The sequence below is a fragment of the Apostichopus japonicus genome, chromosome 9 (assembly GCF_037975245.1).
Source record: "Apostichopus japonicus isolate 1M-3 chromosome 9, ASM3797524v1, whole genome shotgun sequence".
In the NCBI taxonomy this organism is placed as follows: Eukaryota; Metazoa; Echinodermata; class Holothuroidea; order Aspidochirotida; family Stichopodidae; genus Apostichopus; species Apostichopus japonicus.
In genome coordinates, this window is record NC_092569.1 from 30,346,170 (window position 1) to 30,370,911 (window position 24,742).

General features: G+C 36.3%; 1 protein-coding gene across 2 annotated transcripts; it reads right to left on the minus strand.

The window, feature by feature from the left end:
- Positions 1 to 106: 106 nt before the first annotated feature.
- On the minus strand, positions 107 to 23,354 carry LOC139974302 (protein FAM91A1-like). 2 transcript variants are annotated; one of them, XM_071981335.1, is made up of 20 exons: positions 23,194 to 23,354; positions 21,448 to 21,532; positions 20,357 to 20,566; positions 19,687 to 19,754; positions 18,859 to 18,888; positions 15,019 to 15,135; positions 12,793 to 12,883; positions 11,675 to 11,737; positions 11,095 to 11,201; positions 10,463 to 10,614; positions 9,790 to 9,997; positions 9,148 to 9,234; positions 8,949 to 9,034; positions 8,204 to 8,332; positions 7,168 to 7,255; positions 6,340 to 6,450; positions 5,497 to 5,610; positions 5,112 to 5,181; positions 3,510 to 3,967; positions 107 to 2,813 (listed from the first exon to the last, which is right to left on the minus strand). In XM_071981335.1, the coding sequence occupies exons 1-20, from the start codon at positions 23,263 to 23,265 to the stop codon at positions 2,667 to 2,669; spliced, it is 2,493 nt and encodes an 830-aa protein (XP_071837436.1). In that variant the 5' UTR covers positions 23,266 to 23,354; the 3' UTR covers positions 107 to 2,666. The 2 variants fall into 2 exon arrangements, with proteins under 2 accessions (XP_071837436.1, XP_071837437.1); XM_071981336.1 differs by lacking the exon at positions 18,859 to 18,888.
- Positions 23,355 to 24,742: the final 1,388 nt, after the last annotated feature.

The following is a 24,742-nucleotide window of genomic DNA, read 5'->3' on the forward strand; positions in this document are numbered from 1 at the left end:
CATGCTACAATACATCACAAGATGCTAACTTTCTCTCAACCAGTCGTTTGATGCTTTATTTGTCACAAGTCCTGTTTGAATTACAAAAGAAAACAAAAATATCAAGTTTGATGTCCTGGATAGATCAGTATCTTTATTTACATACTTAAATTCTTGTAAGTTTTAACCCTAACCATGATTCCTGTTCATGATATTTAGCAAGAGGAAGTCAGCTCTAATCCATATTGCACATACAATAATAACGATAAACAGGGTATCTTGTTTGCGGAAACATTTGCAGGCTACAACTAAAATCTAATACTACTTCTGAATATGCACATTATGTTTATACCCTTTTCTGTTTAATCAAGTTACAGGGAGAGAACATATCTTAAACGTTTAACAACATTAATATTCATCAATCAGCAATGATTGACAAGCCGAGTATTATTATAGTTGTACTAAATATGTTTTTTATTTGTTTTTATGCAACTAATGATGATACCCTGGCTTTATCATTCACTTGGCACATATAGCCAGTGCTCTTAACAATTCCTATGGGCTAGATTGTGGTAGGTAATTCATTTAAATCTAGATAACAATAACGATATCTCAATCACATAGTCCGCCGCTCCACGAAAATATTGTTTGATGTTTCAAATACTATATTACATCATATTCCATATAAAGAGTTTCCAACTACTTCATAAAGATGACATGCACAATAAAGTGGCAGCCAATAACTTCCACTGTCTACTGATTACATTTGCAACGCAGATTACACTGATTCAGTGTGACTGCACCATGCACAGGTCAGAGTGCAACATTTAGAGTTCCTGCACTATGCAAAGGTCTAAGTGCAACATATAGAGTTTCTGTGCTATGCAAAGATCTGAGTGCACGATTCAAAGTTACTGCACCATTTACAGATCTGTGTTCAACATTCAGAGTGATTGCACCGTGCACTGGTTTAAATGAACAATTAAAATTGACCGCACCATGCACAGGTCAGAGTAAAGCATTCAACTGGTCTGAGTGCAATGTCGTTATGTATTCTTTAATTTACGTAGTACACAAATGAAATACTGTTGTACAGTATTCTACAAATATCATACTGCACAATGTCTGATTTTAGTGATGGTATATACATCATTATATGTGTGAAAAGATACAAGATATATTAAATCTGATACCAATACACAACAGGAATGACAAACTAATATACAGAGAGCAAAGAAATATCTTCATACAGCAATGCCCAAAGGTGAAGAGTTGCACAATGACTTCTTAACAGGTATAGTATGACAGGGATGCAAATATATGGCTTTTATCATTAGCAGCGAATAATTGACTCCTGTCAAGAAAAAATACAAAAAAGGCTCTAACTTTCTACTGAGCTTGATCAGCTGTTAAAGCATGGAAATTGCAAGAATATATAATTTATGAAGAACACTAACTTTAGCCCTGATGCTACAGAACTCTATCCAGGCCACTATGTAGTGAAATGAAAGTGAGCTGAGCTTCACTTGGTTGGTTCCTACTGTAAGATTTCCTTGGTTCCTTTCAATACTACATACTCTCATAGTCTATGTGATACAATAATGTAACACCATACTCAAGTGCCTTATACCACATGATTATCATAGGTATCTCAATTGGTCGCTAATCACATCCACATTATATCTCTCTTGACGATATCAAGTACTGGCCCTGTTGAGGAAATGAGTATGGTGTTCCCTCACACTGGTGTCAGGTAGTACTTCAGAGAGATATCATATAGATATCCATTATATCTCTCTTGAGGATATCAAGTACTGGCCCAGTTGAGGAATAGAGTATGGTGTTCCTTCACACTGGTGTCAGGTAGTACTTCATAGAGATATCATATAGGTATCCATTATATCTCTCTTGAGGATATCAAATACTGGCCCAGTTGAGGAATAGAGTATGGTGTTCCTTCACACTGGTGCCAGGTAGTACTTCATAGAGATATCATATAGGTATCCATTATATATCTCTTGAGGATATCAAATACTGGCCCAGTTGAGGAATAGAGTATGGTGTTCCTTCACACTGGTGTCAGGTAGTACTTCATAGAGATATCATATAGGTATCCATTATATCTCTCTTGAGGATATCAAATACTGGCCCAGTTGAGGAATAGAGTATGGTGTTCCTTCACACTGGTGTCAGGTAGTTCTTCATAGAGATATCATATAGGTATCCATTATATCTCTCTTGAGGATATCAAATACTGGCCCAGTTGAGGAATAGAGTATGGTGTTCCTTCACACTGGTGCCAGGTAGTACTTCATAGAGATATCATATAGGTATCCATTATATCTCTCTTGAGGATATCAAATACTGGCCCAGTTGAGGAATAGAGTATGGTGCTCCTTCACACTGGTGTCAGGTAGTACTTCATAGAGATATCATATAGGTATCCATTATATCTCTCTTGAGGATATCAAATACTGGCCCAGTTGAGGAATAGAGTATGGTGTTTCTTCACACTGGTGCCAGGTAGTACTTCAGAGCAGTATCATGTAGGTACCCACATCACTCAAGCATGAAAGAACATAAACAGTGACAGGGTTCCAGACTGAATCCATGTAGGGTACATCCATGCCTCAGCTAGTACTTCAGAGAGATATCATATAGGTACCCACATCACTCATTCATTCTAATCAAATTGGTCCCATGGATGTCCATTCGTGAAGTTTCTCGTCTAAAAATATCAGATTTCTGGTTGGGAATGGCAGAGATGGCTTCAAATTAAGCTGGTTACTTCCTGGTCCCACTGTCTGATCGGCTTCGGGTGCTACCGGTAAATCCTAGAGCAGAGGATATCAAGAAATGTTCTGTTATTCAATATTTATTAACAAGGCTGTTTAAACTTTCTAAAGGTTATCAAAATGAAAGTTGAGCTATGTGTTGTACAGTAAATATCTATACTTATTCCTTCACCATGATCCTACAACAGAAAAACTGACTGAAAAATGCAAACGTTTTTAAAGAGTTAAAAGAGAAGTATCGGATAAAGTAAAAGTTTAGACTTCTAGTTTCTAAGTTCCTAATCAGGAATAACATATCTATGATATAAGACCTGAGCTATCAAGCCCTTATTGTTCCGTTCATTTTAAAATGGAAGTATCGGATAAAATATAATTTTAGACAAGATTCTAATCAGGAATAACATATCTATGATATAAGACCTGAGCTATCAAGCCCTTATTGTTCCGTTCATTTTAAAATGGAAGTATCGGATAAAATATAATTTTAGACAAGATTCTAATCAGGAATAACATATCTATGATATAAGACCTGAGCTACCAAGCCCTTATGGTTCCGTTCATTTTAAAACGTAAACCTTTTTACTATATATACTTCTAAGAATCTAATGAATCTGAAAAAGAAACCATAAATGATGACATCTAGATATCATCATCATGCAACAACATTTTGCAAAACAAGTGGGAAATGTTGATAAAAAAAGGTTTTTTTTTCTGTATATCTTGTGATTTACTTACTTGATGCTCTGAGATGAATTTGAGGAGTTCTAAAGTTAACCTTCTACTGGAATGCAATAACTCTTGCAGGTTATCCCTCTGGCTGAGTCTATGGGTAGCCATCCTGTTGCAAACGTCTTTATTCAAAGCATCATTAAAGAGAGGGATTCCAAAACTGAGATCAAGTAACATCCATTCTGACTCCAGATTTCTCCCTTCTTGATCCTCCAGACCTAAGCTCAATGTACCGCTGTTGAGTTTATCAGTCTCCTGCATGGAGTGTGGAGGGTCGATCCCACCAATCTCGTTCAATTTTTGTTCCGAGGACGGCTGTCTGGAGTCTGAGAGATTTCTCGTGTGTTTCCTATGAAACCCTGTCTTGATGAGTGTAATCACACCGCAGTAATGTTGGAGATCAACTAGAGATGCAACCTCGGAGACGATCGGATGACATTGCATTTGATTTCGAGAGAATGGTTCTAACGAAAAACAGAGTGGGAGCAAAATTAAAATCTTTTCTTGACATTGAAAATTGTAGTTAGGAGGGAATAAAAACATAATCATAGATTGATGTGAAGATGATGGCTTCTCTACAAAAAGCAGGGTAATGGTGTTAGCTGAAGATAAGATATTGCAAGTCTTATAGATTTCATCATCATTGCAACATTGATTCACTCTATCTCATTCCAATCATACATCAAGCCAGACTGACAATTATCACTGATCACTTTGTATGCAGTAGCAACTGTTAGCAAACCAAAGGGTATCGCCAGAAATATTGATCATACAAAGACATCCTATTGTTGTATTAAATAAACTGAAATTAAGAAATAATTTACTAATTACTGTCAATGCACAACATTGTAATGCCAGGAAAAGTTTTGAAAGAGTTTATAAAAAGACTTGAAAATGGCAATTGGACATATATACACACCATATAAAATTTACTCTAATAAACAAATTTAATATGATGTAATAATATTGCCCAGAGTAAGCAAAATCAACACAAATATTGCATTCATATTGTTGCTTGTTTATATCCCAAAGTTTTTTTTGTGTGTAAGTTTGGACAAAACTTAGTTGGCTTAACTTGGTGATCCCCAGTTTTGAACTACTGTAACCCACTTAAAATGAAGTGGCTTGTAGTTAAAACTGTCCCTTTCTTGTTAAAGGTGTCCTGACAGTTTTACCTAGTCAACTACAAAGATTCAGGCCAAGCAGCATATAAAAAAACAAAAAGGGTTGAAGTCTCCATTACAGTTGAGTACATTGCACCCAATCTAATATATAGATTCTTGAAATCTAACTGCACCTTCTCTAACAAGACATATATATCACATGAATACTTCCAATGTATTACACAATGCAAATGTGTAGCAAAATCTGTGTCATTGATTCTTTTCTAAAACTAATAACTTCCTCCAGAGTGTAAATGAATGTATAGACTCAATCCAGAAGAACACTTTCTAGTGAGCCAGTATAACAAATATTACTTTATTCATATCCCTTTGCACAGCAGCAGTGCAATATATATATAGTATAGAGAAATAAGCTCTTTCAAAGAGGCTACCAAGAAAATCCAAATGAAAACGATGGGAAAAAAATAAAAAGAGAATGGCTCACCCTTCAACTCTTCTTCATTCAAAGGAAATGGAACGCTTTCTGTTTCACCGTCAGTTAGCCAACCATGAGCCTGAAAAAAGGAAGTAAAAGGAAAATATCAGAAAATTCTTTTTTACAATAAATTATTGAAAATGATGCTTGATTCTTCAAATATCACAGCAAAGACAACCATAAAAATGAAAAATGTCTGAAGATGATTAATACCTTTATGATTGAACATGAAGAAGCATTAATAAATAATAAGTCTCCTCCCAAAACATCAAAATAAAAGAAATAACCCAAAATCATACTAAAGATAGAAATTTCCCAAAATTAGATTAAAACAAATTTAACTAATGGAACAAATACTGCAAACTGTAAAATAATTATTTTCACGTGCACCAACCTGAATCAGTACAGCAGAATGTGATAGGGCATCGTTTATGGTCAACAGGGCATTTGATGTCGCAACGAGACCAGGGTCATGCCCCCACGTTGTTATGAGTAACCTGTCATATTCCTGGATGGAGATGATCAATAAACAAAGATGGGTGACCTTAGACTAACAAAATGCCAGATGAAACATCATTGACTCAATTTACAAGCACCACATGTATAGTATGATCTATTTTGTACAGGCTAATTTAACAATCACAATTGCAGGCCTGAAGACCAAGGAATCAAGGAATAAATCATCATACAACATCATTTTACGAAACCCTTCAAACCTAGATCCCCCCACACACATCTAACCATCAGTACATAAGAACTGCAGTGTGACCTAAAAAGATATCATTTGAAGAAGTACATTCCTTCCTAAGCCACTTTGATGAAGCATGATGATAATAATGATAATAATAATATTAATAATAACAATAATAATAACAACAACAATAACAATAATAACAACAGCAACAATAACAACAAGAACAACAACAATAATAATAACAATAATAATAACAACAATAATAATAACAACAACAATAATAATAACAACAACAATAATAACAACAACAATAATAACAATAATAATAACAACAATAATAATAATGATAATAATTAGAACATTTGTAACAAGCCGGTACATTGACTAATATTGCTATATGATGCAATGAAACAACAGTGAGAAAGAGCAAAGCAAGTGACAGAAAAAGTACAAGATAACAAAAGGTAAAAGTCAATTAGAAATCACCAAGTTCTAGAAACCAAGGAATCTTAAGAGTTGATTTGAAGGAAATGAGATATTTACCTCAAAGACTTTTGGAAGACGTCGTAATCGGGTGCCTTTGACCAAGAGAAGAGAGGGTGGTCCACTGCCTACCATGTGATACAAATACAACTTGAACCAGACAGATGTGACCTTTAAACACAATATAAAAACAATATGAAAACAGCTGTCTTGGTCTGAAGGGGACATCTAACATGGTGTAAACTATCATATTTAACTAATCTCTATTGTGTTATTCCAGTCGATTCTTACACCAGACAATAGTCTGTAATTTCTTCAATTAAATATCAACTATCTGGCTGTATGTATGCAACACATATTTACCTAGATGTTAGCTAGGTATCTCTCTTTCATATATATCTATACATGAATCATGGTGGTTCTCTTTGTAACTGATTGATAAAGGTAGTTATCAACAGATTTTTTTCTTGTGGTGGTAGGGGGTGGGGGTGCATGGGTGGGAATAATTGATCAAGTACTATAGGCAAAATGGTCAAACTGCTACACAAGTGCACAGATATATCACACTTCTTTAAACAGGAACCATTGTATTTTATAAGTGACCAATTTCAGGGATAACAAATCTGCTACACAAAAGCTGAACACTTAATTATTCCACGAGGGAGGGAGGGGGGAGGAAATACTTCACACTAACCACAAAATCCATGCAATGTAAGTATTACCTCTGGTTCAGTGTGAGGGTCAATAGATTAAACTGGCTGACCTGCCTTAGTTTACTGATTTGCACGCTCCATCCTAATACCTATGAACACTCATTGAAGTTATGCAGATAAAGCATTTCTCCTCTTTTGTGATTAGAAACTTGCGTTATTGATAATTATAAATTACCTCCGGGACAGCTGGGCCAATGTGTTGGGGTACACAGCTACTGACTGGTCTTATTTCATTGCTCAATGGTGCCATGGATATTAGCAGCCTGTAGAAGAGAAACTGCAGTCTTCACAATATAGAATGTCAATGACAATTATTACAAATATATTGTTATTAAAGTCACAAGTTTAAACAATTAAAGATAAAACAATACACGTGAAAGAAGGCAAAATGTATTAAAAGGACTTGATTCCTACAATTTCTTCAATCATAGCTGAATTATGTTGCATCACTCCATCTGAAGAGTAATACCTTGTAGCACGGACGGACTGACATTCATGTAATAGTATATTATTTAGTTACCTGATTTACCCCTCCCCCATCCCCTCCCCACCATTTAACCCATTTCTCGCCCCAGCAGAAAAGTAGTAGAAAGCAAATCATCAGGTGCAATTAAGTGCCTAGTTCAGGTCAGGTTATTTATTTTTCCTTTAAAGAGGTGTATCTGGTCTTTAAAATTGTATAATCTGACAAACTGATATTCATGTGATAGCATTGTATTTAGTGACTTGATTAACCTGCTGAAGATAATGGTATGGACCAATAATAACTAGCTAAGGTTACTGCACAATGCTGTTCACTTTACAAAGCTGTGTGTGTGTGTGATGTATGGCACTGATGCATCCTGTGTTAATATGGTTCAAATATGATGGTAATATATAAGCATGTTGAAAGAAAATGCAATTTGGGTATTTACCAGCAAAATCTGTTGGCAAGGTCTGCTAAACTTACTCCAGAAACCATTAGGTACGGAGAAAGCTTTAAAGGCACTCCAGATTAAAAAATACAAAATATCAAACAAACATATCTTCTTAAATATGTTTTCAAGATAGATTTGTTTTCAAGCTATGAACATTTAACATGTTAATTTGGAGCAACTAAACAATGTTGTTAAACAAGAATGCTGGGAGCCCTGTCAAAAACAATTGTGGTGATAAAATAGCCACACTTTAATTGATACAAGGGACACATAGACTGACACAGTTTAACTTACTCATAATTTTTCTGTAAAACCCTTGAACAAGTGGCTGGATCTAAGCCTAGCAGACTCTCACATCTCAAGAGGTCAAGCCCCAAGCCATTGGAGTACTGTTCTGATGATGGACTGATTAACTTGTTGTACCTGGAAGAGAAACGGAAGAAGACAGGATTAAATGTGTTCCAGTGGAATGATCTCCTTGACCACTGTAAGGCTTCTGAGAGTTTTATAAGTACTACTGTAGAATCAAACACTTCTGGTACGCACTCTCAGCTGTTGTTGTTCATTCATGATGACTTTACTCATCGATACAATGGTTACGCAGTGTTTCTTGCTGTATGAAAATGGTTCAGTCAGTAGAAAACTATTGTTATCATCAACTTCATACCATAGATTTAAAAGTAAATTTAAGACCTATCTGAAATATAGTCTCTATGAAGAGATAATTTAGGCCTTTGAGAGGGTTCTTTACAGCAACCTTCCTGCAGCTGCTGCAACAAGCTTAGAGTGCAGTCGGTTTTCATGATTTTTTACTTTGGTTAATAAAGAGGTAATATTGAAAACATGATTAGCTGTTCTAAGACTACTGTTTCTCTCATCAATTCCAAGTGCATTGGCTGAGCAGAGGAGTCTTGGCACTGAGAATCTATTAGGACATGGGTTGAGGCATTGACATGTGTTATACCATTCTACATGATGATATGATATAAAACAAAGAAGTAACATCCAAAACAATACTAAACATTCAATAATAACTTACCTTAGGAATGAGATGGTGTTCTTCAGAGTTATGGCATGCTCAAAATATCTCTGTGCTTCCCCTTCAGCAACATCATCTATTTGTACCTGAAACAGAAGAATCCTTCATGTTTTAACCCACATTATTTATATTATCTCATTAATTAGAGGTCAGCATAAAAAACAAAATGTCTAATTAAATTGCAATTTTGAAGATATACCTTTTCCAGTTCCCCTAAGAAACTCTCAAGGGACTCGTCTGACAACTTGCCAACCTCGAACATTGTAACTGCATGACTCTTTAAGCCCTGAAAGAAACATGTATGCTATATTGATTACTGTTAAATCATAAATGGCAGTCTGAATATTGTTTGGAAATCAAACAAAATATTGATACCATCATAAAGTACATTTCCATCATAATTGGAATTAAATATCTACATTCTTATGGAAACAAAATATAGGGCTAAAAATTATGAAATACAAAACAATTTTTTGATTTTTTACAAAGAAAACCAGACACAAAAAGATGCTTTATTGTGTAATTTCATTACTGCATTATAATGCATCTTGCAGTTAATGCCAATTTTTGCAAAGTTTTGTGTTTCACCAAAACATAAGAACTTTAATAAAATGATGCATGGGGCAGGCTTCTGTTTAATTTGAAATTATTCTTATTATAACATTAAGAATGCCACATCATTCTATGGTATTAGCTTTTCCCTAGTTTTGTATGGCTTACTGTACACAGAGGATTGGGGGCAGATTAGCACTTCACCAGTACCTTCCTCCTAAAGAGTATTAGGATGTTCAGCCACATGAGGACAGTTTGACACCTGTTTGTTAAGCTGTGATATACTCACAGGTGAAAGATTTCCCATCATAAGGAATGCTGTGAGTGTTGAATCAAAGAGGAATGCTATCCTCTTGGTATGTACAGACACCGAGTCAGCGTCATCCCCGTTGGATGTTGTACCGTCCATCAGATCAGCAATCAGAGGTGCCTCCCTATCTACCTGGCTGGTGGGGAAATCCCAGTTGATCAACTGTTGCTCAATCTTGTCTGTTTGGCTGGATAAGTAGGAAACAAACAATCAATCACTGCTACACACAACTTTTATTATTTTTTATTAGTTCAATATGAGACAAAAATGTTAACAAAATGCTTTATATTGCAAGATGCCTGCGTAGGTAGATATAATATAAATTTAAATTTAGGCAGCCTGACGTTTCACTCCTAGGAAGTTGTTCTTTGCATGGTGAAGAAGATTCAGCTAGGATGGAAATATCTTTAACTTTTAGACAAATCTTAAAAATCATTAAACAACATGTGGTGAGTCATAGACATATGGTTCCATGTGTGTTTGTTTGGATACTAGCTTGTTGGGTGTTACAAATATGTCTTTCACACATGAAGTCCATTTGAAGTGAAATAATTAAGGACCCTGTTAATAGACTTGTAAGATATAACAAAAATACCAATATACAGAACAGTCTTCTTTGGATTTACATACATTAACTCCAATGTTTGTTCACCTTTTATTACTGAATTGTGGAGCCTCCTGCCAGGACGAATGGAGCTCATCCAATGATAGATTTGTTTCCTTCCTTTTGGCAAACCCGAGCCGACAGTACATAGAAACGGCATTCTTGACTAAGTTGAGATCTATCTGCAACACAGTAGCTAGCTGTATAAGCAGACGGAAAATATTTAAAAATTTTTAATTTCTTTTGTTTAAATTTTTTGTTCTCTTTCTTTTTTGCTTCATTTCAATATTCTTTGAACGACTTATTTTCTAGTAGAGAGGATGCTTTATTCTACATTTATTAAATGTTGCTAGGATTGTTCATCTTTGACAGAATAGGTCATCCTTAAAGTGTGTTGCTTCAATCCTAGAATACTATCAGGTACTGATAAAGCATGACATTCTTTTGTTCTAAAATGTGACAAGTATAATATCAGGGTTCAAACAACAACATCAACAACAATATCACTAAGAATAATTACAAATACTACTAATAATTATAAATAATAATAATACTAATACTACACAGAATTGGAATACATCATTTAGAAGCAAAGTTTAAAACAGGTGTGATGTAATCTAGGAAGGGGTCAAGACAACCAATTGCACTAATAACAAGTGAAAGCACACAATGAGACAAACCTCTGCTACTGTGGTATGTTCATCAATGGAGACAAATATTTTGTACAAAAGAGTCTCAAAGTAATCGCCCTGCACCCTATTCATAACGAAGCCTTCCAATGGAGGTACTGTTGATAAAAGAGCAGTTTCACTAATAAACTCTATATTTACAAATCAAAAGTTAAAAAGCTTTGTGAAAAGATTTCTACATGTTCTTTTATTTTTAATACAACTGGATCAACTCTGATATTAAATGCAGTTCATACAAACTTCCTCTCCACAAGTTTCTTCAGTAGACCTTTAGAGTGTTGTTTCATTAACATTGTAATAGATCTATACATTTTCCCCTATCTTTTATGGTTCATAGTTGCAGCTGAAATACATACATCACAATTTCTTTTTTTTTTTCATTTTTCTTTAGACAGTGTTGGATTTTGTTCAAGACTATCGCAATCAAGTTTCGAAACTAAAATCTTCTACTAAGGAGAAGTACTTTGCTTAGTTTTCACTGACTACTTTGAAAGAGCTGAATTTATCTATAATCCAACATTCCACAAGAACTGATGAAAATAGAAAACAAAACAAGGAAACTACTACTTACCAATGATTCTATCCTCATCTTCTATTGGTACATCTACATAAATAAGTCCTTTTAAAAATAGCTCTGAAAAAGAATTGAAATAACAAAGTACTGACATATGCACAGGAATGAGCCATGGGTAAACAAAAAATCACAGAACTTTGCAAAAATTCCGGATAGGCTCCAGTTTGCGTATGCTATAGTGTGTTAGGATAATAGTTTTTTTAGAAAAGAAATCACTGATATTCCGCGAATTCGCCGAAATAGCTCATGCCTGTATGCAACAGCAGCATGCAGTTGTTAACTGCTTCACATAAAAAGTTCAGTAAATATTCCTGGTTGCCGATACAAGATCTGTATTAAAGACACTGAGAGAACAGCTTGACATTATCCCTAATTTAAATGCTGCTGTATTACATAATAAATATGTGAGGGGATCTTCAGCTATGCACTAAATCAACAGAGGGGTGCTGACATATCATTCTGCCAAACTTGACAAGCTGCAGTCCCTGTTTTGGTACCTATCTTGACACGGTCACTTGTAATGAGCAGATTCCATCTGAAATTAAATTGTGTGACCTCAATTTAATTACTAAATAATGCTAATAATCATAATAATTTGGGGATTTATAAAGCGTAGACATATCCACCTATGGTGCTCAAGGCCCATCACAACATCACCCTGGTCAACGATAACCTGTATAACATACAGACAATCACTCCAAATGGCAGCAGCTAAATAGCCCCTACCTGACAGTTTATTTCACAGGTCCCCATTTAGAGAGGCGATGGAGATTAAGTGCCTTGTCCAAGGACACAACTTATTGATCTGGCCAGGACTCGAACCTGCAAGCCTTAGATCACAAGTCCACTGCCTTAACCACTTGACTACAATACTCTCAGTATAATCATCACCAAAATCAGGACCAAACAGATTTGTAAAGAATAATCTTGGGATATGCTTCCTTTACACAAATAGCAGTTTCATGCAAACTTACTGTGTTATATAAAGTTAGAAATCTATTACATTAAATGTGTAAATTATATAGAGTTCCACTATGTATGATTTGCTTGCTGGAGTATGTACCAATTTGTGATAGGTACAACTTATGTAATAATGAAGTTCCATGATAACTCACTATGTAATATATAGAAATCCATGATACCAGCCAACTGAGGTCCAACATCAATAATCCTGTCAACTGCATTTTTCTCTGTTACAGACACAACCTGAAGAAGCAAATTACAGATTTGTGTTTATCAAAGTATACATTCATGTATGAGCAGCATTTTTTTTGTATCTTCAACTTAAAATTAATAGAATTGGTTAGATTTTTAATTCCCTATCTTTCAAAGTGGCACGATAGCTCCATGCACGTTCCAAAAGTTAAATGGTTACTAAAGGTGTATTAAAATGTCACTTTTTCAAATAGGTGAAACATTTTGAGAAGTTTTCTAGTGCTGGAGGATATTCTATGCTGTAGGATGATACTTGGAGGCTACCATACTTTTCTATGCTGTAGGGTGATACTTGGAGACTACCACACTCTCCTATGCAGTAGGATGATACTTGGAGGCTACCATACTTTTCAATGCTGTAGGGTGATACTTGGAGACTACCATACTCTTCTATGGTCTAAGATTATACTTGGAGGCTACCATACTCTCCTATGCAGTAGGACGATACTTGGAGGCTACCATACTCGTATATGCTATATAATGGTACTTGGAGGCTACCATACTCTCCTATGCTTAAGGATGATACTTGGAGACCACCATACTTTTCTTTGCTGTAGGATGATACTTGGCGGCTACCATACTCTATAATGCTGTAGGATGATACTTGGAGGCTACCATACTCTCCTATGCCTTAGGATACTTGGAGGCTATCATACTGTTCTATGCTATAGAATGATACTTGGAGGCTAAGATAATCTCCTATGCTTTAGGATGATACTTGGAGGCTACCATATTTTTTTATGCTGTAGATTGTTAACTGGAGGCTACCATACTCTTCTATGCTCTAGGATGATACTTGGAGGCCACAATACTCTCCTATAAATGCCTTAGGATACTTGGAGGCTACCATACTCTTCTATGCTATAGAATGATACTTGGAGACTACGATACTCTCCTATGCTATAGGATGATACTTGGAGACTACCATACTCTTCAATGCAGTAGGATGATACTTGGAGGCTACCATACTCTTCTATGCTATAGAATGATACTTGGAGACTACGATACTCTCCTATGCTATAGGATGATACTTGGAGACTACCATACTCTTCAATGCAGTAGGATGATACTTGGAGGCTACCCTACTCTTTTATGCTTACTTGGGACTACAATACTCTTCTATGCTCTAGGATGATACTTGGAGGCTACAATACTCTCCTATAAATGCCTTAGGATACTTGGAGACTACCATACTCTTCTATGTTCTAGGATGATACTTGGAGGCTACAATACTCTCCCCTATGCTTCAAGATGATACTTGGAGACTACCATACTCTGCTATGCTATAGAATGATACTTGAAGACTACGATACTCTGCCATGCTGTAGAATGATACTTGGCTTCCATACACTACTATGCTCTAGGATGATACTTGGAGAATGTCTCTTTATACACTGAGTCGAAATGTAACTTATTAATTGTAACAACTTGTGCCATGCAAATATACACTATAGTGTACACATGTGTGTATATTTCACATTGATGGATAGATCTTTATCACACCTAACCCCCCCCCCCCCCACTAAGAAAAAACGTTCAATCAAATCTTGAAAAGTTCACAATCGATTTATTATTTCACTTTATTGAATCTATATCAAACCAAAAGCCAATGTTCAAGGTATTGAAATGCAATCTTTCTGTTTAAGTTCACAATCAGCAAATTACTGCATTAGGGCCTAGATTTCACTCATACTGTAGCAGGTGAACCAAGACAACAAACTGACTACAGTGTTTACAGTAAATAAAACAGCTCTTCTGGATTTTGGTAACCATTTTTTTAAACACAGTTTTACCATACTTGCCTTATTTAACTCAATCTAATAGTGTTATATTGACCCTCTATGAATAAGACTAATGATACCACTAGTGTATTAAGCCTTTTGACTATCTGGACCACATGAATAAATGACTGCTTAGAGTCATCAAATAGATAAACTTCCATCTTTAAGTGACCTGAAGATTATAAGAAAGCCATACTATTTCAAAGCTTTACGTTGTCAAAATACATATTTTGAGGTCCTTCTTTCGGTACACCAGCTTTGAGATTTTCGCTTCCCCTAATAGATTTGACAAGAAAATTAAGTTCTCTGGATTTGTTTCAGGTACAAAAATTAATTTTTAGATACCTTGATGTCATCTTCTGTTATATAACCAGCCTGGGCAATCCACCAAGGTTCCAAGTGGATGTTTTCAACAGGTCTAGGGGGCAGCAAATCTCGGATCGGTTTCCTCCGGAAAAATTTCTGCAACAGTAATGATGAATGAAAGTTATTGAGATTTCTCCTGAAGTTTTCAAATCTAAGTATAGTTCAAAGTAGATGAATCCACCTACATTTTTAACATGAAATGGTATTCATGTATGCACACACGCACACATATAGGACTATGTGTCTGTCAAACAACATTGACAAATTCGTTATCTGTATGGAACACATGTCTGCCTTAATAGTTAAATTTGTAAAGAATATCAACTTTTCATTCCGTCCCAAACACAACTATCGAGTGATTATTTATTTTGAGATTAATCTAAACAATGTTATTTATTAACTCATTCCACATGGTTTGTATGTACAGTATACTACTATCTATTCACAGACCTTAAAGTTAGGTGCAACATCCAAGTGAAACTTGACATAATTTACATTGGTGCTGAGGGTAACTTTAGATATCCTCTCAGGAGTGGGGAGGCTGGAAAATATGTGAAAAAGAATGCAAAACAATGAATAATTCTCCTTTGACAATCATAACAAAAATCATCTTGATTAATAATGGAAAATAAATTAACCTCTCTGACGCTTAAGATATTATTCAAGAAAATCTTATATAAAGCTAAGTTTAGTTTCAAGAAACAAAAGAGGATGAGGAAGGAGCGCACAGAGGAGACAAAACAGTTCATGAAAATGCTTCTAAGTTCTACTCTAAGTTCTAAGGTGGTACTCTACTGTATGTACTTACATTGATTTCATCTCCAAACCTGGCGAGTTTGATACTAAAGCGAAGTTATGACTTTGTTCAATTGAGGACACAGTTATTCAGTGTACAATGGCTACTAATTTGTACAGATGGCTTCATGTACTGAAAAAGGCTACAGTCTACTATTAATACTGTAAACAAGACATTTCAAATGATTTTGCCTACGAAGACAGCATCAAATGATCTGATGTACAATGTAACAATATAAATGAGACTACAGTATACTAGTTTCACTATTGAATAAAAAAGCTAGGAATCTTGTTCCCGCAACGAGATAGTTCAGTGGTGTATTGTTATAGAGTAAGCTACATACAGTACTGTATGTAATCTCTTGAACCTATCTGGTAGGTGAGTTAGTTCAGTGGTGTATTGTTGTAGTGTAAATTACATACAGTACTGTATGTAATCTCTTGAACCTATCTGGTAGGTGAGTTAGTTCAGTGGTGTATTGTTGTAGTGCAAGTTACATATAGTACTGTATGTAATCTCTTGAACCTATCTGGTAGGTGAGTTAGTTCATTGGTGTATTGTTGTAGTGTAAGTTACATATAGTACTGTATGTTATCTCTTGAACCTATCTGGTAGGTGAGTTAGTTCAGTGGTGTATTGTTGTAGTGTAAGTTACATACAGTACTGTATGTAATCTCTTGAACCTATCTGGTAGGTGAGTTAGTTCAGTGGTGTATTGTTGTAGTGTAAGTTACATATAGTACTGTATGTAATCTCTTGAACCTATCTGGTAGGTGAGTTAGTTCAGTGGTGTATCGTTGTAGTGTAAGTTACATACAGTACTGTATGTAATCTCTTGAACCTATCTGGTAGGTGAGTTAGTTCAGTGGTGTATTGTTGTAGTGTAAGGTACCTGTACATATAGTACTGTATGTAATCTCTTGAACCTATCTGGTAGGTGAGTTAGTTCAGTGGTGTATTGTTGTAGTGTAAGTTACATACAGTACTGTATGTAATCTCTTGAACCTATCTGGTAGGTGAGTTAGTTCAGTGGTGTATTGTTGTAGTGTAAGCTACATACAGTACTGTATGTAATCCCTTCAACCTACCTGGGAGGTGAGTTAGTTCAGTGGTGTATTGTTGTAGTGTAAGCTACATACAGTACTGTATGTAATCTCTTGAACCTATCTGGTAGGTGAGTTAGTTCAGTGGTGTACTGTTGTAGTTTAAGTTACATACAGTAGGATGGTGACTTCGAAGTTCGCCCACTTAAGACTTAAAACACCCCAAAACTAAATCTTCTGGTCTAAATCACCAGAAAATATACTTCATATGGTGGGAGAATTGTGTTTTAGTACGATACACGGCCAAACTTTCTTTCCTGCAAACTGTTTTCACGTTGTTTTCCAAGAAAATTCTTCGTGATTGTGGAACTGGTATTTCTTGCTAGAGTATTGCGAAGTTCGGCCACGCAACCTACAGTGTGGCGCTGGTAAAAATTGGTGGCGCTGTTGCTCTTTCAGTAATTATAACAGACTTCATAGATCTTCGTCATTTTATTGACAAATATGTAAGTAATTTCTTGCACACGGGTCATTTTGGAGAGAAAATAACTGTAGCTTCGTACTTTTTGGTGAAATTTGGCTCTTCCTGTAGGTTTTCATGGTGAAAATCGTGTATTTCTTAGGGTGCCCGAACTTCGCAGTATGGCGAACTTTGCAATACTGACTATACTGTATGTAATCTCTTGAACCTATCTGGTAGGTGAGTTAGTTCAGTGGTGTATTGTTGTAGTGTAAGTTACATACAGTACTGTATGTAATATCTTGAACCTATCTGGTAGGTGAGTTAGTTCAGTGGTGTATTGTTGTAGTGTAAGTTACATACAGTACTGTATGTAATCTCTTGAACCTATCTGGTAGGTGAGTTAGTTCAGTGGTGTATTGTTGTAGTGTAAGTTACATATAGTACTGTGTGTAATCTTTTGAACCTACTGTATCTGGCAGGTCAGATAGTTCATTGGAATTGAAACACCTCATCTCAAACCAAACTTATTTATGTGAAGGGTAGAGTGGTTAACGACAGAGAAACACATGCATGCATTACTGCTAATAGCTGCTTACAATTGCAAGGTAATCTGCCAGGGTTTTAAGATGAATTAATCAGTACAGGAAACATATAGTTTAAATATTAAAGAACTCAATGTTAGTCACGAAACCTGACAGTAAAACTAACTAAATAACTGGAACAAGTTCAAAACTACAAGAACAAATTCACAATGTAAGTCACCCAGATGGTCACAACACAGAGGAGCTTTCATTGTAAGGATATATCTATAATAACGCACTACATCTTTACATGCAACTAGGCATAATCTTTTTTTTTCACACCTGACACGTCGCTGATGTGACATTCAAATGTTCTGCAAATCTAATGGGGACAACAACCCGCAATATGGTCACCCTGAGTACATTAGTCCACTCTCTAACATTAGGTGTGGAATTATGAAGGCCTTTTAGTGTGTTTATTCTACATGACAGCACCATTTTATGCCATTTTCATTATATCACAGCTCAAGTGACTCAGAGTGACTCTTGCCATACAGATAACATGCTTCCAGTTACACCATGAGGACAAAAATTAAATTCTGAGTTCTAATCCTACTGTATATCTATTGTCCCCAAGGCTTTTTGTTTTATTTTAGAGAGCAAGTCCATGGTTATTCTTCTTTTCATCAGCCAAAAACAAAAAGAAAAGAAAAATGTTTTCCTCAATGCTTATTGATATATTTCTATTTCCCTCTCTTGATGTCATCTCATACATAAATCCCTTCCGTTTAATTCATACATAACAGTTGCAAGGGCAAGACTTACTGTCATCATTTTAACAAGTAAAACCAAGTCACAAGTTTTTTTTTTCCATCCCAAATTAATAAGAAATTGATTCTGTTCAGGGGTTAAGAGCAGAGGTATAGGAGAAAGGGGGTTAGGGTTTTAAAGACAAAGTTAGAACAGGAACAATGATCCACCCGTGCACTCTCTCACCTGTATACTCCCTGAACGATTCAAAGATGGCTGAAGGTAAACAAAGTAATCGTGGAAAATTAAGCTCCCGTGTAGAGATGAAATATCAAATGAGAAATGTAGAATAGAGGCCATTCATATTTATGGGCCCAGGTTAACCAATATTGGAACCTGAAGGTTCGTTAATGAATGGAGGTGGTGCACTTCTTTTAGAGGGAGGATGCCAGTGGCAGACAATGCAAGACCTTTATTGCAGAGGAAAATATGCCACATTCATTAGTGGCTGTGAGTGTTTGATTATCAACCTAATTTGCAGACAAAAAGGTTTTAGTTTGATTATCAACCTAATTAGGAGACCAAATGGTTTCAATCTAATGTGTCGTACATGAAGCCATGACATGAACTTAAGATGAAGCAGTTGCGTGAGTATGAAGGTGGTTATAACAGCAAAGGGCTATTATAGCCAACCCCATCTGCCTCACACTGCCAAAGGACAAAACTAGGTACTTGCAGACTGAAGTCTGTAAGAGATTGGAAAGAAATATTTCAAGATCAGAATTGATTTGTTTGTGTAACTTTAACCGATGTTATATGTGCTGTGTGATCTTTCTAAGGTGGCACACACCATATATGTAGTCTATACCAGGACAAAAGTATCAGGAGAACATCTTATTTGATATGTTATCAAACAAAATATTTTTTTTGTTGCTAATGGCCAGGGATACCAATAAAATCTGGAAGAATCTTAAATGCACCCACATTAGTCCAGCCTATGAAAAAATTGGTGACTGAAAGCATTGATGCAGACTTAGACCTGGTAACTTTGTACACAGAGTGATGAAAGTATACCTTTGAAGAGCGGCATTGATTCATGATGTCGATGTACTGGTTACGGCCAATCCCTAGAAGTCGTAAACCTGTGAGCATGAAGAAACATAGTTTACTCAGAAATTTAAAAAAAAATCACTGACAGAGAAAAGGTCTTACCTGTACTTGATCAAAAGCAGACCAGCAATGATGGAACTGAGTGTGAGGTTTCCTAATGATTCAAAACAAGGCATTCGTGTGCATATTGAGCTGCAATCCACTTTGTGAATGGCATATCAATTTAAGAAAAATGTCATAATGATGCCACCTTTTGTCTTATACAATGTTGAAAACTTCCAAGGCCGCACGTAAAAACTAGCGTGCTGTCACAAAAGAGGAAAGAATCTGCAAAGTAGTGTTTCTTACTATAGTATGATCATGCAACTTATTACAACGGATACATGTATGCATGTATGTATGTAGGGAGCATTCTTACAGTACAACCTGCACAAGAAGTGAGAAAAGCTGAACAGCCATTTCATCTGATCTTACTTTAAAGTTGAACACAATTTTCTACAGTTGTGTGGTCTATTTAATCATCGGTTACTGAACGGCAAAATCTTATACTTGTGTTTTTATTTCAGTGCTTGAATTTTTGATGGCAGAACAAGATAGTAGCCTGGCAAGTTAGTATTTAATGTCTGGAACTTACAATCGGCAGCTGTGAAGTTTGGCAAGGAATCGTAACTCTTTTCACTGGACATGATGTTGTGCATCATCTTCTGATAATATGAAAAAGGGGTGACCCTTAATCCCTTGACGATGATGTCAGATAAGTGATACGGAAATAGCATTAGGTGCTCCATGCTGTACTTGAGCAAATCTTCGTAGTATCTCCTTTCATCTTTACGGACGTGTTTGACTGAAGAATGAACAAAGAGAGATGTTACAATCTAAGCTTTCTCTACTGCTCTATTAACCCTTTTGCTAAACACATTCAAAGATATTGCTAGTTAACATTAATTTTAGTACCCTAGTGTAAAAATAAAACAGGCAATAATTATTATCAAGAAATTCTGTTCCATCTCAAAGTACATAAACTTTTAGTGTCAATCTTACAATTTATCTAGACACTCTCTAACTAATACACACGCACAATCCTCACACACAACTGATTGCCCAAGGGGTGGGCAGGGGATTAACAATGGCAGACCACCCCTATTGTCAGTTCTGGAAAAATGATTCAGTCAGTACTGGTTCTTTTTTAAATTCTGTTTGGGGAATAATTCTAACTCCTCAAACTCAAAGCCCATGACACCCTGTCTGGAAGGTTCATGAGCCTATCGTCGTACCTGTATATACATTAGTCTGGAGGGATTTGAAATTTGTCAAATACTCCATCCCAAATCCCTGCCCCATCTTCGAAATCATCTACACGTAAGACTACCTAGCCTTACACTTTGTTTACTTAAACCAAATTTGGTTGTTCGAGAAAATGTAGCAATATTTAACAATGACCAATATGTGTAGGAGAGATGTGTACAGTAGGTTGGGGTATAGAACACCATATACAAATGATCGTTTTACCAATTTGAGAGCATTAAGTGTCAATACTACCTGAATTTGATAGAAACTAGCTCTCTACCAAACAACCTCCACTGTTGATTTTGGTTACCAATTAAAAGAAAAATTGCCTTGAGAGGTACAGTATATGCTGTACAAATGCACACACTAGCCTAAATTAATCCCTGCAACTACACAAAAAAAGAAAAGGAAATACTTTAATTGATATGTGTTACCTACCCAAGTTCAGCTTATACCTCAGCTGGTTCTTGATGCTGTAATTCACCACACTTTTGTCATATTCCTTTTGAGAATTTGCGAGCAACTGAAGGATTGTAAGAGAAGAAAGTACAGTGTATAAGGTTCATATGTACATAATAACATTGGCATTCCTGTTGTAGTTACTTCCACTGTTATAAAATGCCTCTACAGATACAGAAATTACTTGCTGTTAAGTGCAAATGGTAATCACCAAAGTAGATACAACTCCTCTGTGATTTTTATAAAACAATCTTGAAACATTTAACCTTGAAAACTTTAACCTTGCTGACTGTTACAACTTCTGACTATAAATACAGTACAGTTACCAGGTTTAACAAAGTGGGGTACTAGGAAGGGAGTACTAGGAATGGACTGAGAAAGTTTCCCTATATACCATCACATATTACAAATACTGAAAGTCCCGCATGTACGAAGATATTCCACATCGATAGTGTGTTGTTCTTAAAAGGCATCCGTAGAAAATTTTCGAAAAGTCTCCCCATAGATACCATCACATATTTCATTTTGATTCCGCATCCGCGCATCCACCATGGAAGTACTAGGAAAGGAGTTAGGAAATTTTTGACCCCGCATCCAAGCATCCACTCAAAAAGAAAGAACTTGGACTTTGACATTTTTACTCACACAGGTACGTACTGGGGTGAGACTGAGCATCTGCGCATCCGGATGCTCAGATAGAATCATCGAGTGGCCCTGTATTCTATAATTACTCAGGGTCAAACACCAAATGTACAATTTCTAATATTTTTTTTGGGTGGATTGGGATAGGGTATTGGTAACCAAAGTTTAACTGGCCTACTCACCTACACCTACAGTAGCTAGGGTAGGTCTAGAACCACAGAAGCCATGAATGGCCTTATGTAACAGAAACTAAGCTACTGTGCCAGCGTAGCATTTCAGCAGTGATTTATGTCGATATCCCTTGGAATTGTCACTTTCTTTTGGTGGGATAACATCAAATTTCATGCTGCATAGAAATATGATTTTCTAATACATGTATGTGCATTACTGTACATAGCACCACATAAGGAGCTGTCAAACTTGGCTTAAGCTTATAAAAGTATTGATTATGAAGTTTATACTAATAATGGAGACTTAAACCAAAAGATAATAATGTCAAGTAAATTTTACATTTTGGTGAGTAGATTGTTGGTGATGCTCAACAAATGGTGACTTTCTAAAATTATTTGTCATGGCTGTAGTGGATACCCTGGCTTTGAAACCGTGGTGCATGAGTGAGAATTTAGTGCAGTAAACTATCCTAGTAATATTTGTGAGAAAATGCTGGCTGGCTGTCTGATTGGCATTTACTGACATGGCTTCCAGAATGTGGTTATACTATCTATCATAGAACCCTGGCTAGAGCCTAGATGTGGTGTGCAACAATGCAGCTGACAACGACTGTCGGTTGTGACGTTATGTCTACCGCTAGGCCACATAAAGCTCATTAGTAGACTAGCTAGACTGATTAGGCTTAGGAAACATTTACCTATAGGCTACTCGCTAGAAAGCCTACGTTGAACGTGAAACATTAAGGGTATAGCCTAAGCTACAGCCTAGCTTGTAAGTTACAGTACATTATTAGCATGTACAAAATAGGCTGTATATTAACATTATCGCAGGACGAATTACATTCGAAAACATAATTCAATTGACTTAAGGGGTAGTTTGTCTACAAACATGACGTTTAGTTTCATACCATACCTGTTTCACGTTTAGGGGAAGTTTCGACCACGGATAATTATTCCGTATGTGAAATTCTACTTCAGCATTCATTTTTTCGGTGTTTACATACCACCAGATAGGCTATACTGTAGCTTGTAATAACTAAGACTTGAGCGAGACGTAACTTAGCTGACCAACTGCATTTGTACCACGGATTTATAAAGACTATAGATATAGATGAGGGGTTTGTACTTGCTTCAAGTCGGTTTAATTACACACAAGTCTTTCATTATCACACTGTACGTATAGTGCGTCACAGCCCAACTTTACTATGGTGATATATATATTTCAGTGGTATGTTAGTGTTGCTCATGGAAGTTTTCGTTCGTACTATTAGTATTACCATGACAGGGTTCGTAGTGCTTCCACGTATAGAATACAGCCGAGAACATCGTCACGCATAACACATTTAGCAGCGCTGTGCTGGTTATCGATATATAAATTACGATGTCACTGCTAAAGAGAAGTTTGCTTGTAGAGAAGTTTGACAAATTTAAACATTCCAATGTAGCTGATACTTTCCCCCTAATATTAGCGTTTTCACATCCAACAGCTGTGTGTCATTTGGAAGGAGTTGGGTATAATGTGGTCAGCAGTGGCGGAGCGTCCATACAGTCGGGGGGGGGGGGGGGGCGGATGTCCCCCTGACGGACTCAAATGGACTGCTGGCGCCTTTTTCAGCTCTTTACCACTTTTTACTTATTCGTGATTATTGACTTTTTTATTGCTCTCTCATCTACCTATTGATATTTGTCACATTTTGTTGGTGTAATTTGGCGATGACACCTATTTATTCTTCGTTTATCTGCAAATTAGCCAGGCTCGGAAAGGGTCATTTCCGGCGATCTAGGGAGTATCTTTACTCAAAAAATGTCTGTACGCTACGCGCCAACCAGTGGTGGCGCTCCGCTTAGGTAGTGTCCAGAGCAGCATATAGCTATGATAGTGTCGATGGCGCCCCTACAGACCATTCTCGCCCCTCCTGACCAATACCCCTAGCTCCGCCACTGGTGGTCAGTTTTTTTTTGGGGGGGGGAGGCAGGATAGGGAGTGTACGAGGAGGTACCACAAAACTAATCGGAAACGAGCCCCTGGGTTTTCTTACGTGCTGAACACAAGTTCGCACGTGTTTGTCAGGAAATGAGATACATAAAACTTGTTTTGTTCCAGGCTGGCAAAAGAATTCATGATTTTTAATAACAGGCCTAATAACGATCAGGCGGAAAATAAACTGTAAACATATACTCTATCCATAAATCAAAATGAGGAAAAAGACGGACATTAATTGTGTGAATATTAGGCACCATGGTAGCCTATACGCTTCTATTTGAGGATGGTGTAGGCCTACAGTATTTACAATTAGTGGCAAGTTAAATCTATTCTCAGAATGTGGTGTCCAATTCATTGTTCCCAAGAAGAAAGACATCAGGATGTATAAAGGAAGGCTTAATTTCTTTCAAAGCAAATATATATGACTTCATTATGTTACTCGGAAATCATCCCAGTTATTTACCCGACTTGATTCCAA